Here is a 13,477-nt window from a genome sequence, read left to right on the forward strand (position 1 = left end):
AACATAATACTCCTTCTTCATTACCTTGCACTATATAACCTTGGATGAAGCCGAAATCTTGAAACATATTTCAAAAACTTCTAACATTGTGGAATAAATAAGGCATACTTCGGCAGGTTTAACAAAGAAGGAGGCACATGCTTCTCCTTCTCCAACTAATATGACTTAACCTCAATGTTCTTCAGTTGGTTTTCTGTAGTGCTAACATTAGCAGCATGCCTCATCCAATCAATGAGTATGTTTAGGTCTTTGTTTTGTGAAGGTTAGGTCAGTCCAAAAGCAGCACTTGTTTCTTACTGCACTGCATTTTGTAACATTTCCAGTAGGACTCCATAAACCCCACTATGTTATGGATAATGTGAATCACGAGCATTCAGTTGTTAACGGTTTGGAAGTAATTTGTGCTGTAAAATTATCTTGAGGAATTTTGTTCCTAAGATATAACTTATTGGTAAATCATGATTCTTGCAAAGTAAATGCAAAGCAAATAACCACAATCTAATAAACATATTACCATTTAAACATTTATTTTCAAGAAAAATAATTGAAATGAAGTGTACATGATATTGTATTCGCAACCATAAAATTGCAAAATTTAAAGCATCTTACTTTACAAAGTTTGAACCTAATTTACTCTCTTAATGGTTTAAACAGGAACTTGATTTTAATTAATTAACAAATTACATTTTTTTCTGTGACACAACAGTTTTAAAAGTAGCTGAATACCCTATATTAAAACATTATTGTTTTGCTGTGAAATCATTCCTATTGAAGTTAGCTCAATTAATCAAGCTTGTGTTAAGACATTTATCATCTTCAAGTGAATTATATTTGCTGCTTTAGCTTGACTCCATTTCTGTAGCTTTTCTCAGTTTGATGTGTTACGCCTAGTGAAAATTTAAATTAAAAAAGTAAAAAGGTCAAAACGTTGAAACAAGTGCCTTTAATGACAATTTTCTACAGCTGATAAATGTGTAAATATGGAAATAAAGTCTCTTTTAAAATGGTGCAATCTTCACTTTGTTGTGAAATGACATCTCTTATTAATGGATTTGTTTTCATCTATTCTTTATACATGGACAAATGTGGGAAAACGATTCCTAGGAATTTTTACTTAAAATGAAAATGCTTTCTAAAGGAACATTATTAAATCCCTCATCCCACCAGAAGCAATCTGCTCACAGTGTGCTCCTCTTAAAGCGACTGTGATGAACTTTAGCATAGTTTAACAATGAGGGACCCATATTGCTGATGCTGGTACTGTTGTACAATAGCACACCATGTCATGGAAATATATATGAAAGATCCATATTCACAAGACAAATCACGGCTTTATCATGCACACTTATGTATGGGTTCTTGGAAATGTGGGTAGGATGTATAATGACCATATTATGAAGAGGCTTCCTGTTTCATATAAATTTGAACACTCTCCCATAGCTTGAGAACATCAGACAGTAACACACAATTTTAGTGGGAGCTGTAAGGAAATATAATTTGCTATTGGGTTCCCTTTCCTAAAGTTGCTTTAATTTCAGGCTCATGCCTTCTTGATTTTCAACAACCAAGTCTCCAAAGGAGAATGCTTGCATCTCACATTTGAAAAACAATACAGCATTTCTAGATGCCAGTCAGGAGCTTTCACAATTTATCCCAGCTGGATATTGCTTTGATTTCTTCACAAGAGAGATCTAAATTTTCCCCTAATGAGGTCAAGATAATTTGGGGTCTGGGGTGGGCGGGGGGGGGGGGGTTAGTGGGTAGGATTGGAGGAAGAAGAAGAAAAATAATAAACTGCTTCCTCCCAGGTTACAAAAAACACCCTGAGAATTTAGTGGACTCTAGACATGAATTCTTTACCAGATTGCTTCTGAAGGCTTTCAAACTCTTATCTGTGCCTTTGATTGTTAATTCCAAAAGCAAACAAGAAAATAGCTTAATATACACACTAAACACTCAACAACTGTACAGTAATCTCATAGAACTAAATCCTGGTGCCAAAGTAAACTCAAACAGCAGTTTAAAAGTACAACAATCCCACTTTGTGCAATTTACACCATTCTGGTAAATGGTCTTATGTGAAACTCTGGTGCAAAATTTTGGAGCTTGTAATTCATGGAAAATAGCACTTGGTGAAGTTTGAAACATTAAAATTGGTATTGTACTGCTATAGAAAAGAAAAAATAAATCCCTGTTTTATTTATATTTGCTATTTTTTTGGGTTGCATTAAACATTGAACAAAGCATGTTTTGGTGCTCATTTGAGATGAAGGAGGGACCATTTTCTTATTTCCGTTGCACTTTGGAAAAGTTTATCAAGCAATTTTTGGCATATGTTTATAGGAAGTTCAACTGCGTCAATGAAATGTTTATTGAAAAGAGCAGTTGTTTCACTGGTCAGTAGTTATAGCAGCCTCATCCATTGAGACTACTTGATATACTAGAATTTCATGTTGTAAATCCTCAAAAAACTGAGGTGGGATTGCACGAATATCTCACATAAGATTCTTTACCAGTAGAGAGATTCTTCCTTTTCATTTTATTAGCCTCCACAAGGTGTCTGGTTAATGTTCCGTTTGATAAGTTGATGTGCCACCAGAGAATTTCGCATCACCTAAAAAAGAAACCCTGCACATTCTACAAATCAGAAATGCTGAAAATTAACAGACTTGGCAGCAACTTCGGCAACAGAGATGAAATGTACGCCTTTGATCAATAACCATTCATCAGAACTGGGGACAGAGATATGACTTAAAACTTAGCAAGGGTGTCAAAAGTTACGGGAAGAAGGCAAGAGATAGGATTGTGGGAATAATAAATTAGCCATGATTGAATGGTAGAGCAGGCTCAATGAGCCGAGAGGTCAAATTCTGCCCCTATGTCTTCATTTAATGTTTCCTTGTTTTGATGAAAGGTCATTGTTTATCTCTCTACGGGCCTGCTTGATCTGTTTGTTATCTTCTAGCATTTTTGATTGAGAACTTGCAAAGAAGAGAAGCCAAAACATTGTGTACACCAGGTCACATACAAATATTAAATTCTTAAACACATGTCATAATATTGTATGCAGCCACAAGAAATCCCCAGGCCAGACATGTTAGTCACAAAGCTCTAAACAGCCAGATGGTAAGGCAGGCCATATATAAATGAAAGAGACCTTTGTCTTACTTTGATTGTTGTTCTTGCTGAAAGACTGGTGATCCTGCAACTTTTTCTAATTCACAACAAAAAGGATTAAGTTGACTTTTTGGTGCGATACTTACCATTTTCATTCTTATGTCAGTTACGTTGCAAATGGGAGATATTCTACTCCACAAAATAATGCACAGAAATTCAACTACCTTGTTTCAGTTTGTAGGGAAGAGTAAAACAAGCTACTATCTTTAGAATTGTTAACTGATATTGTTTTATGATGAAATGCATATTATTATGTTTCTTCAGATGACAAATTCAAGAGAAAATTATCCTTCAAACAAGGTTGTTAGTCCAAGGATTATTTTTACTTTAATTTGAAAATGAATGATCATACTATCTAATATTTTTGGAAGAAGTCTGAAATTATTTAGCCACATTCTCTAAACTTAAAGGCAACACGAGTGAATCTGCAGATGCTGGAAATAAATAAAAACACAAAATGCTGGCCTGCTGAGTTCTGCCAGCATTTTGTGTTTTTATTCTCTAAATTTAAGATGGATGGTGTGTTGTGGGATGTAAGACAAAACTAGCATTTTATGATACTAAAATGCACAAGAAATATTTACAGGGATAAAATCCTTATTATCAAAGTTTCTATTTTTCTAGCAACCAGTATGGACCTAGAACACTATGTGGTATTAACTGAATTGCATTTTGGGATTGCCCTCAATGTTTTAAAGCAGCCATTTAATGTTTGATTGGGAACCATCAAATCAATGGGGTTGTTCAGTATCGATTAATTATATAGAGTATTGTAACATGAGAGAAAAGCAAGTTAGAAACCCATGACAGTGGCTTTTGGGACAATGTTGGAAGTATTTTTGCATCTTTTTTGTTTCTTTGCCTTCTCATTTCCTATCTATCAACCTCGGGGCTTTGAAGGGATGCCTCCTTATGAGGTATTGTGCTACAGTGACAGGTTAAGAGTTGGTGACAAGAATCCAAGTCTGGAAACTGAACTAAGGCAGACAGGAATTGCCTGCTAATGTCTCACTGTGTGGTCTAATCAGTAACATATATAGAACCATCGACACTGTGTCCAATTACATCTCAATTACATCTCGTATGGTTCTAGCAGTACATCAGACTGACTGGTTGTGTATTTAATCACTTTATTTGCCAAAGGAGATGGGTTGAAATGACATGAGTTAGCTACAAAATATTCTAGAAAGTGCATATTAAAAGATATCTGAGGTAGTTACTTGTAAAACATTTAATATTTTACTGTGTTTATATGTGCTCAGTCATTTTTTTCTTCAACAGCTACGGTAGGCAAAAACCTTGGCTACCAACTTTACCTGCTGATGAGAGCTGCAGAGATAACATTATGCTTGTCTAAATTGACAGAAGGTAGATGCTATTTTTCTAACCACTGCCTCCTGTTCTCTGACCTTCAGGTTAAATATGTTACAAAAACATGAGCAGGCAGCTTCCAGCTGCTCAGGCTGTGCTTTCAGAAACAAGCATGAGGAATTCATGGGAATGGTATTCAGTGCTAAATGCTGATGGCTTAAGCAGCTGGAACTTCAATGCAGGGGATACCCGAGGCACAAAATTATCACTACAATGTAACAGTGACTGTCCAGTGTACTCAATTTGTAAATTTAGTTTGATTGAATATCTAGATTAGACCAATATTGAAATTGTACTGCTAAACATCAAGCTCCTTGCAGGTTCATGCTTTACTAGTCTCTAGAATGCTCAGAATTTAATATGCAAGCCATTATTTTGATCCAAAATACCACAAAATGGCCATTAAATTATAAATTGTTCTTCCTTTCATCAAAACCTGATGTCTTCTGGAAAAATCAGAGATATAATATAACCTTTAAATTACTATACAGGTTTCTAGACAAGTTAAAATGACACATACAAAATGCTGGAGGAACTTAGCATGTCAGGCTATAGAAAGGATTAAACAGTCAATGTTTTAGGCTGAGACCCTTCATCAGAATCTAAAGTTAAACTAAATGTGTTAGCACTTGTTTTAAGGGAGCAGATGAAGGAACAGCAAGTAAGTGCGTTAAACATTTCTTTAAAAGTTATCAGCAGAATGATGTAAATTTTGTTGTTACTTTTCAGATTATAGAAAAGGTTTGTGCCCTTGTACACCAATTTGTTATGTGTTTTTTGATGTGGTCTTTGGACCACATCAGGCATCAAAGGTTTTAACATTCACCTCATGGTTATTGACAGATGGAACAGTTGGCATTCTCCCTGGTTCCTTACTGCACATGTTATATATCATTAACTAGCAAAGTTGCACATGATGGCTGAAGACAGTGACTCATAACAAATCAGCCAATTGGCTACAATGTGCATTGCCAATGTGCAGAGCAGTGCAGCCAAAATTATGGAGTGTCATTACCTAAAATAAGCAAAGCTCACAAACACTTCCATGCCTCCACATTATTTCTGACTCCTGACATTCAGCCAATGCATTAACCATAACGTCACAAGATATAGGAGCAGAATTAGGCCATACAGCCCAACGAGTCTTCTCCACCATTCCATCATGGCTGGCTTATTATCCCTCTTAACCCCATTCTCTTATCTTCTCCCCATTTCCTTTAACACCTTGATTAATCAGGAACTATAAAAATCCACTTTAAACAAAACCAGTACTTTGGCCTTCAGAGCTGTCTGTGGCAATGAATTCCACAGATTCACTACCATCAGGCTTAGGAAATTTTTCCTCATCTCTGTTCTAAATGGACATCCTTTAATTATGATGTTGTGCCTCAGCATTACATCCAAGCTTTTGTATTCTAGTCCTTTTGAAATGAATGCTTAAACTTGGGTGTGGCTTAGTCCTTTGCAGGAAAATAATAAAAAACCTTTACCATGCATTTTTGTTCATTATTTGATTGCAATATTGTCTTTAGGAATAAACACTACAACATAAAGAAGAGATTTTGTTCAACTGGCCTTTTAACTTCAATATTCCAGAGCATCCAAAGATGTTGAAGTTCTCTACACTCAAAATCAAAAAAATTGAGACAAGGTCATAGCCCTATGAGTGTCAAATCTTTGTCTAAGTAATTAGCTTTCAATTACAATGGAGAAAATGTTAGCAGAACACAAAGCTGGAACAGAATTTGGGAAGCACAGTCAGCTTACTTATGTTACTATATCATAATGGAGATGGGCTAACCCCTATTGACATCAATGGACCTGGGGATGAGAGGGTAAACAGCTTTAAGTTCCTCAGCATTCACATCACCGAGGACCTCACGAGGTCTGTACACAATGGCTGTGTGGTGAAAAAGGCACAACAGCGCCTCTTTCACCTCAGACGGTTGAAGAAGTTTGGTATAGGCCCCCAAATCCCAAGAACTTTCTACAGGAGCCCAGTTGAGAACATCCTGACTGGCTGCATCATTGCCTGGTATGGAAACTATACCCCCCCCCCCCCCTTTATCGCAGGACTCTACAGAGAGTGGTGCGGACAGCCCTGCGTCTCTGTAGTTGTGAACTTCCCATGATTCAGGACATTTACAAAGACAGGTGTGGAAAAGGGCAGGAAGAATCATTGGGGACCTGAGTCACCCCAACCACAAACTGTTCCAGCTGTTACTGCCCAGGAAACGGGCCAACAGTGTTCGGGACAGCTTCTTCCACCAGGCCATTCGACTGATTAACGCACGCTGATTTGAGTGTATTTCTGTTACATTGACTGTTCTATTTATTATAAATTACTATGATTGCACATTTAGATGAAGACATAACATGAAGATTTTTACTCCTCATGTAAGTGAAGGATGTAAGAAATAAAGTCAATTCAACTCAAATTCTGTGCTTTGCATGTGCCCCTTTCATTATTGGAATACATCTTTTTTTTCACTTCATTAACTTCTATTGCTTTAGGCAGCTAATAAATAATTGATCAATGAACACAAAATTAAAACATGCGTAAAGTGTTGTGTGTTTAACATATCACATACAATGATATTGATGCATGTTTAATTTAAATCAGTGCCACATTATAAGTGTTAGATATTTACATAACACTTATACAAATACCTGGTTTAATGGGTGCATTTGCTTTGGAATGAGGGAAGGAAAGCTGCTTGATAACAGGGGAATGTGAAGACGCTGTCCATATGGTATGGGAGATCTGTTTTAATTCTGGGTCAGTGGAGTTCTGAGGCAGCAGTTCAAATTCTGGCACAGTTCTATAGGCTGTTCTTGTATGACTTGGGCCAAGTACCCTGCTGATCAGGATCTGCACACGTGCAAACTGCAGCAGCTGTTCATAATCAAGCTATCAGTGTTCAGTTATCTTCTCATGGACATCCTTGGCTGCAATCAGTGGCTTCTTTATCAGATACACTTATAAACCTGCGCAGTAATGCCAAAGTCTAGTCAGCCCATCATGTGGTAGTAGCTCAATGCATGAAAGCATGCTGACTTGGTCAAGAGGTTTAGTTGTATTCAGACCAAAAATCAGAATGGGGAAGAAATGTGATCTAAGTGACTTTGAGTGTGGAATTATTGTTGACGACAGAGGGGGTGATTTGGGTATCTCAGAAACTGCTTATCTCCTAGGATTTTCACATGTAACAGTCTCTGGAGTTTACAGGGAATGGTGCGAGAAACAAAAAACAAGATCCAGTGAGTGGCAGTTCTGTGGGCAAAAACGGCTTGTTAATGAGAGAGACGGGAAAATCTGCAGACGCTGGAAATCTAAGCAATACTAAATGCTGGAGGAACTCAGCAGGCTGGGCAATATCAATGGAAAAGAGCAAACAGTCAACGTTTCAGGCTGAGTTCCTTCATCAGGACTGGGAAAAAAAGATGAAAAGTTAAAGACAGAGAGGAAGAAATACAATGCGGCAGGTGATAAGTAAAACCGTGAGAGGGGGAGGGATGAAGTAAAGATCTAGGAAGTTGATAGGTGAAAAAGATGAAGGGCTGGAGAAGGAGGGATCTGGATGAAGAAGATACAGGGCAGATTCTCACTTCTCCAGCGCTTTATCTCTTTCACCTATCGACTTTGCAGTTCTTTCACCTCTTCACAGCCATCTGTGGCAATAGATTCCACAGATCCACCACCCTCTGGTTAAAGAAATTCCTCCTCATCTCTGTTTTAAAGGAACATTCTTCTATTCCTAGGTTGTGCCTTGTGGTCCTAGACTCCCCTACTATAGGAAACATCCTCTTCATGTCTGCTCTATCTAGGCCTTTCAAATTTTCATAGGTTTCAATGAGATTCTGCCACCCCCCCCCCCGCCCATCCTTCTAAACTCCAGCAAGTATAGGCCCAGAGCCATCAAATGGTCCTCACCCATTAACCCTTTCATTCTCAGGGTAATTCTTATGAACTTCCTCTTGACCCTCTCCAATGCCAACATATCCTTTCTTAGGCACAAAACTACTCACAACTGTGACAGGCTTTACTTCGTTAGGAGTTTGAAAAGATTAAGTATGTCACCAAAAACTTTAACACATTTCTACAGGTGTGCAGTAGAGGGCATTCAAACTGGTTTGTTACAGTCTGATATGGAGGTGTCAATGCACAGAATCGTAAGAGGATACTGAGGGTTGTAGGCTCAGTCAGCACCATCATGGATACAGCCCTCTCCACCAGAGGATATCTTCAAGAGGCAATACCTCAGGATGTGGTATCCATCATTAAGAACTCATTCACTCAGCACATGCCCTTTTCTCATTACTTTCATCAGGGAGGAAGCACAGGAGCTTGATGACTCATAGTCAATGATTCAGAAATAACTTCATCCACCCCCACCATCAGGATTCTGAATGGTCCGACAAACACATTAACAGTCTCATTATTCCTTTTTGTAATAGTTATTTTGTAATTTATAGTATATGAAGTTTTACAGTGATAACAAATCATAAGATTATAAATAATTTTGTACTTTTTATTTCAATAGTTTGATAGTTTGGCTTCCTCCACAAACCGCATCTTTGTTCTAATCACCATTTTGAAATGCAGTAGGTTTAATACCTTTGCAACCAAGCAGGTCACACAAAATGCTGGGCCAAAATGTCATCTGTACTTTTTTTCCATAGACACTGCCTGGCCTGCTGATTTCCTGCAATATTTTGAGTGTGTTGCTCGGATTTCCAACATCTGTAGATATTCTCTTGCTTGTCAGTTGCATTTCACAGAGTCTTAGAGCATTACAGCACAGAATCAACCCTTCAGCCCATCTAGTACTTTCCAAATTATTATTCTGTCTAGTTCCATTGATCTGAACCTAGACAACAACCCTCCATAATCCTCCCATCAATGTGTCTATCCAAGTTTCTTTATTGTTACAATCCACCACATTTACTGACAGCCCATTCCACACTGTCACAACACTCTGAGTGAAGAAGTTTCCCTTTAAGTTCCCCTTAAACAATTCCACTTTCACCTTTAATCTTGTTCTAGTCTCATCCAACCTTAGTGGAAAGGCCTGCTTGCATATTCCCCTCATAATTTTGTTCACTTTTGTCAAATCTCCCCTCATTCTTCTACCCTCCAGGGAATAAAGTCCTGACCTATTCAACATTTCCCTTTAACTTAGGTCATCAAGTCCTGCCAACTTGTAAGATTTCTCTGTACCTTTTCAATCTTATTGATATCTAGGCAGATGACTAGCTCTGCACACAATACAAATTAGGCCTCAGCAATGTTTCATACAACTTGCACATAACATCTCAACTCCTGTACTGAATGGTTTGTTTTACGCAAGCCAATGTGAAAAAAAGCTATCCTTAAAAATCTCTCATGATTCCTTTTAGTAACTATGACACTGTGCTCCGATAAGATGTATATGGCAGCTCATGCTAAGACTGCCAGACAGGTTGACACCCGACAGCAAATTACGTTAGAAAAATACAAGTTCATGCATAATGGTTGCTGGATCATGATGAATTGTTTTTTTTTCACAGTCACTATTAGCACTGTGACTTCAGCACTAAGCCCAGATCCAGGCGAATGTATCAACTTGCCTAAAGGTCTTGTTGGTTGTCTGTTTTCTTGGGAAACTCTTTACGGTAACCTTTAGCAAGCGAAGTGATAAGAGTGAATTAAACTATGATATGCATATTTTTGTTCAAGTTTTGTTAGCATAACTCAAAAATTGTCAAGTCAGAATGTTGAAGAATCGGTGGGAAGGTTGACTTGAAACCCGGGATCAGTCAAGGTGGTAACGAATTAAAAGCCATCCGTAAAGCCTACTGTTGCTATTAGTTTGTTATTTTGTAATGTTTTGAAATAATGTTCAATGAACTGTGCATTTGGCATAACAGATTTGTGCTTAACTACCAAAGAGTAAATATTAATATTATTCACATGAAAGCCTTCACATTACATACTATTTATAAAGATGAGTCATTGGGGGAAAAAAAACCTTGCACTGTTGCTACTTGTTATTGTCTAATCACACGTTTGACATCCACCAGTGTAATGTCATGTAGCCTTGAAGTTGAGCCAAGCATTATGCATTCCCATGGGATCAGATTTTAGCAATAGCCAATCAGGCTAAGGTCCACCCAAGCCTTGGGATACATGCTGTGTTGCTGAAGAAAAGCTGTACATAATGTACAAAGAATACATAATATATAAAATGTGTAAATAAGCAGACAATTTTCTGCTCAAAGATAATTGGAAAGCATGTTATGGATCTTAAAAGCAATTAGCTTCAATTTTACAAGGAATCTTAACAAGTGTTTATCAAAATCATCTGGAGGGAGTCACCAGTCAGGTAGGGTGCTTGACAAAACCACTCTACCTGAGTGGACAATATTAGATTAACAAGAGCTCCAGGAATTGTGGTTCAGAAAATGGGGCCAGGGTCCCATTCAGTATTCAGTAGTTCAACTTAATATCAGAGAATGTATACAGTATACAATCTGAAAGTCATTTTCCACTAGAATCTGGAAACAATGGGAAAATTATTTCAGTATACAGTAATTAGGAAGCTGAGTTAGATGACCTACCGTTACCGAACATTAACTTAATTTGTAATATATAAGATCTGTAAATGGACATTCACATAATCCATATGGAATGTCTGTGATCTGCATGTGAAATCCAAACCACTGGAACCAAAGTTCAGATGCAGAATATAGCACATTCAATAGCCACCACCACCAAAGTAGGTGACATTAGCAAAGAATTTCTTTAACAAACTCAAATAATAGAAGATCTCTCCTGATCCAGTAGAGTTCATGTAAAGAGAAAATTAACCAAAAGTTTGGGTCAATGATTCTTTACCAGGATCCTGGTGCCCGACCTGAAACATTGACTAGTTATAAACATAAGAGATTCTGCAGATAGAAAGATAGAAACATAGAAAGCCTGCAGCACAATACAAGTCCTTCAGCCCACAAAGCTGTGCCAAACATACCCTTACCTGAGAAATTAGCTAAGGTTACCCATAGCCCTCTATTTTTCTGAGTTCCATATACCTGTCCAGGAGTCTCTTAAAAGATCCTATCGTATCTGCCTCCACAGTGTTGCCAAAAGTCCATTCCATACACTCACCACTCTCTGCGTAAAAATCTTACCCCTGACATCTCCTCTACACCTACTTCCAAGCACCTTGAAACTATGTTCTCTTGTGCTAGCCATTTCAGTCCTGGGAAAAAAGCCTCTGACTATCCACATGGTCGATGCCTCTCATCATCTTATACACCTCTATCAGGTCACCCCTCATCCTCTGTCGCTCCAAGAAAAAAAGGCGAGTTCACTCAAACTATTCTCATAAGGCATGCTCCCCAATCCAGGCAACATCCTTTTAAATCTCCTCTGCACCTTTTCTATGGTATCCACATCCTTCCTAGAGTGAGGCGACCAGAACTGAGCATAGTAGCAGCTTTGAGTGTCCTATGGACTCAGACCCCAAGATCCCTCTGATCCTCCACACTGACAAGATGTTGAAAAATCTCGAAGAACAGACACGGAATACGAGGATATCAGCAGGTCAGGCAACATCTACGGAGGGGATTAAACCATTGACATTTTGGGCCGAGACCCTTCATCAGGATTGGAAAGGAAGGGGGAATAAGGTGGTGGCAGTGGAGTTGGGGGGTAGGAATACAAGTAGGCAGGTGATATCTGAAACTAGATGAGGGGGTAGATGAATGGATGGAGGAGGGGGATGAAGTAATAAGCTGGGAAATGATAAGTAGCTGAGGTAAAAGGATGAAGAAGGAGACATATGATAGGGGAGGACAGTTATGGCATGAGAGAAAGGGAATGGGGGGGGGCAACAAGTGGAGGTGATCGCCAGGTGAGGAGAAGAGAAGTGGAGGGAGAGGAACCAGATGGGGAATGGGGACAAAAAAGGGAAGTGCATGTTGGTGAAATGACCAGAAGTTAGAGGCTACCCAAACAGAATGTGAGGTGTTGCTCCTCCAATCTGAGTGTGGCCTCATCCTGGCAGTAAAGGACTTGAAAGGAAATGTACGGGGCAAGTTTCTTCACGCAAAGTGATGGATGGTTGGGATGTGCTGTCAGGTGTGGCAGTGGTGGCAAATATGAGAAAGGTATTCAAGAGGCTCTTGGACAGGCATGTAAATTTGCTGGAAATGGAAGGATATGGACATCATTTAGTCAAAACGGCTTAGTTCAGTTAGGCACTTGCTGACCAATTTAATCAGTCTGACACAACGTCGTAGGCCAAAGGGCCTGATAGTTTGCTGTACTGCTCTTTGATCTAATTTTTAAATCAAAGTTTAAAACTTTTCACAGTTGCTTTTTTATTAGAACCTCCTGCACTGTAACTTCCATTCCATTTTAAATCTAGTTATCGTATCTATTTTTGTGCGATTTTATTCTTTTTTATATTGTCTGATGTTTGATTTTTATATTTTGGTCGACATAAAGCACTTTGAATTGCCTCGTGTTTGTTAAAGTGCTATACAAATACGCCTGCCTTGCTCTATTTGGGTCCAGTTTTTAGCTGGTAGGTGCATTACCTACATTACAGAAAAATAGTTCCACTCCTTGCCACCCCTAAAAGCAATGAAGATGCTAGAGAAAGGAAGAACTTAAACAAGTACCTGCCCGTTGCATCCCAACTTAATCACTGACAAATTGCTTCAGGTTACTTGTATTTATATCTGCACAATTTGAAAGCTAGCATTGCTCCAGAAGTAGTATATCATTAGTTAGAAGCATTCTCTTTGGGAACTTAAACATTGTGGTCATTTCTTTTTGCCATTCCGGTTTAAACCTGTACAAATTAGCACAGACATAAAGACACTACTGGCAGCTTTCAATTGTTCTGTTTAATTTTACAGAGTATTAACAATGAATGGCAGA

At 38.3% G+C, this 13,477-nt stretch overlaps 1 protein-coding gene across 4 annotated transcripts in view; it reads right to left on the reverse strand.

Moving 5' to 3' along the window:
* Positions 1 to 510: 510 nt before the first annotated feature.
* lad1 (ladinin) overlaps positions 511 to 13,477 on the reverse strand; it is a 166,476-nt gene continuing 153,509 nt past the window's right edge. For 2 of the 4 annotated variants that reach the window (XM_059950479.1, XM_059950478.1), the window contains exons 11-12: positions 3,169 to 3,214; positions 511 to 887 (exon numbers count right to left, since the gene is read on the reverse strand). In XM_059950479.1, coding sequence (XP_059806462.1) covers positions 826 to 887; positions 3,169 to 3,214 — 108 coding nt within the window. In that variant the 3' untranslated portion in view covers positions 511 to 825. Of the gene's footprint in view, positions 888 to 3,157; positions 3,215 to 13,477 lie in introns of all 4 variants that reach the window. The other 2 variants (XM_059950480.1, XM_059950481.1) reach the window with 2 other exon arrangements.

Source organism: Hypanus sabinus, chromosome 25 (genome assembly GCF_030144855.1).
Source record: "Hypanus sabinus isolate sHypSab1 chromosome 25, sHypSab1.hap1, whole genome shotgun sequence".
Classification (NCBI taxonomy): Eukaryota; Metazoa; Chordata; class Chondrichthyes; order Myliobatiformes; family Dasyatidae; genus Hypanus; species Hypanus sabinus.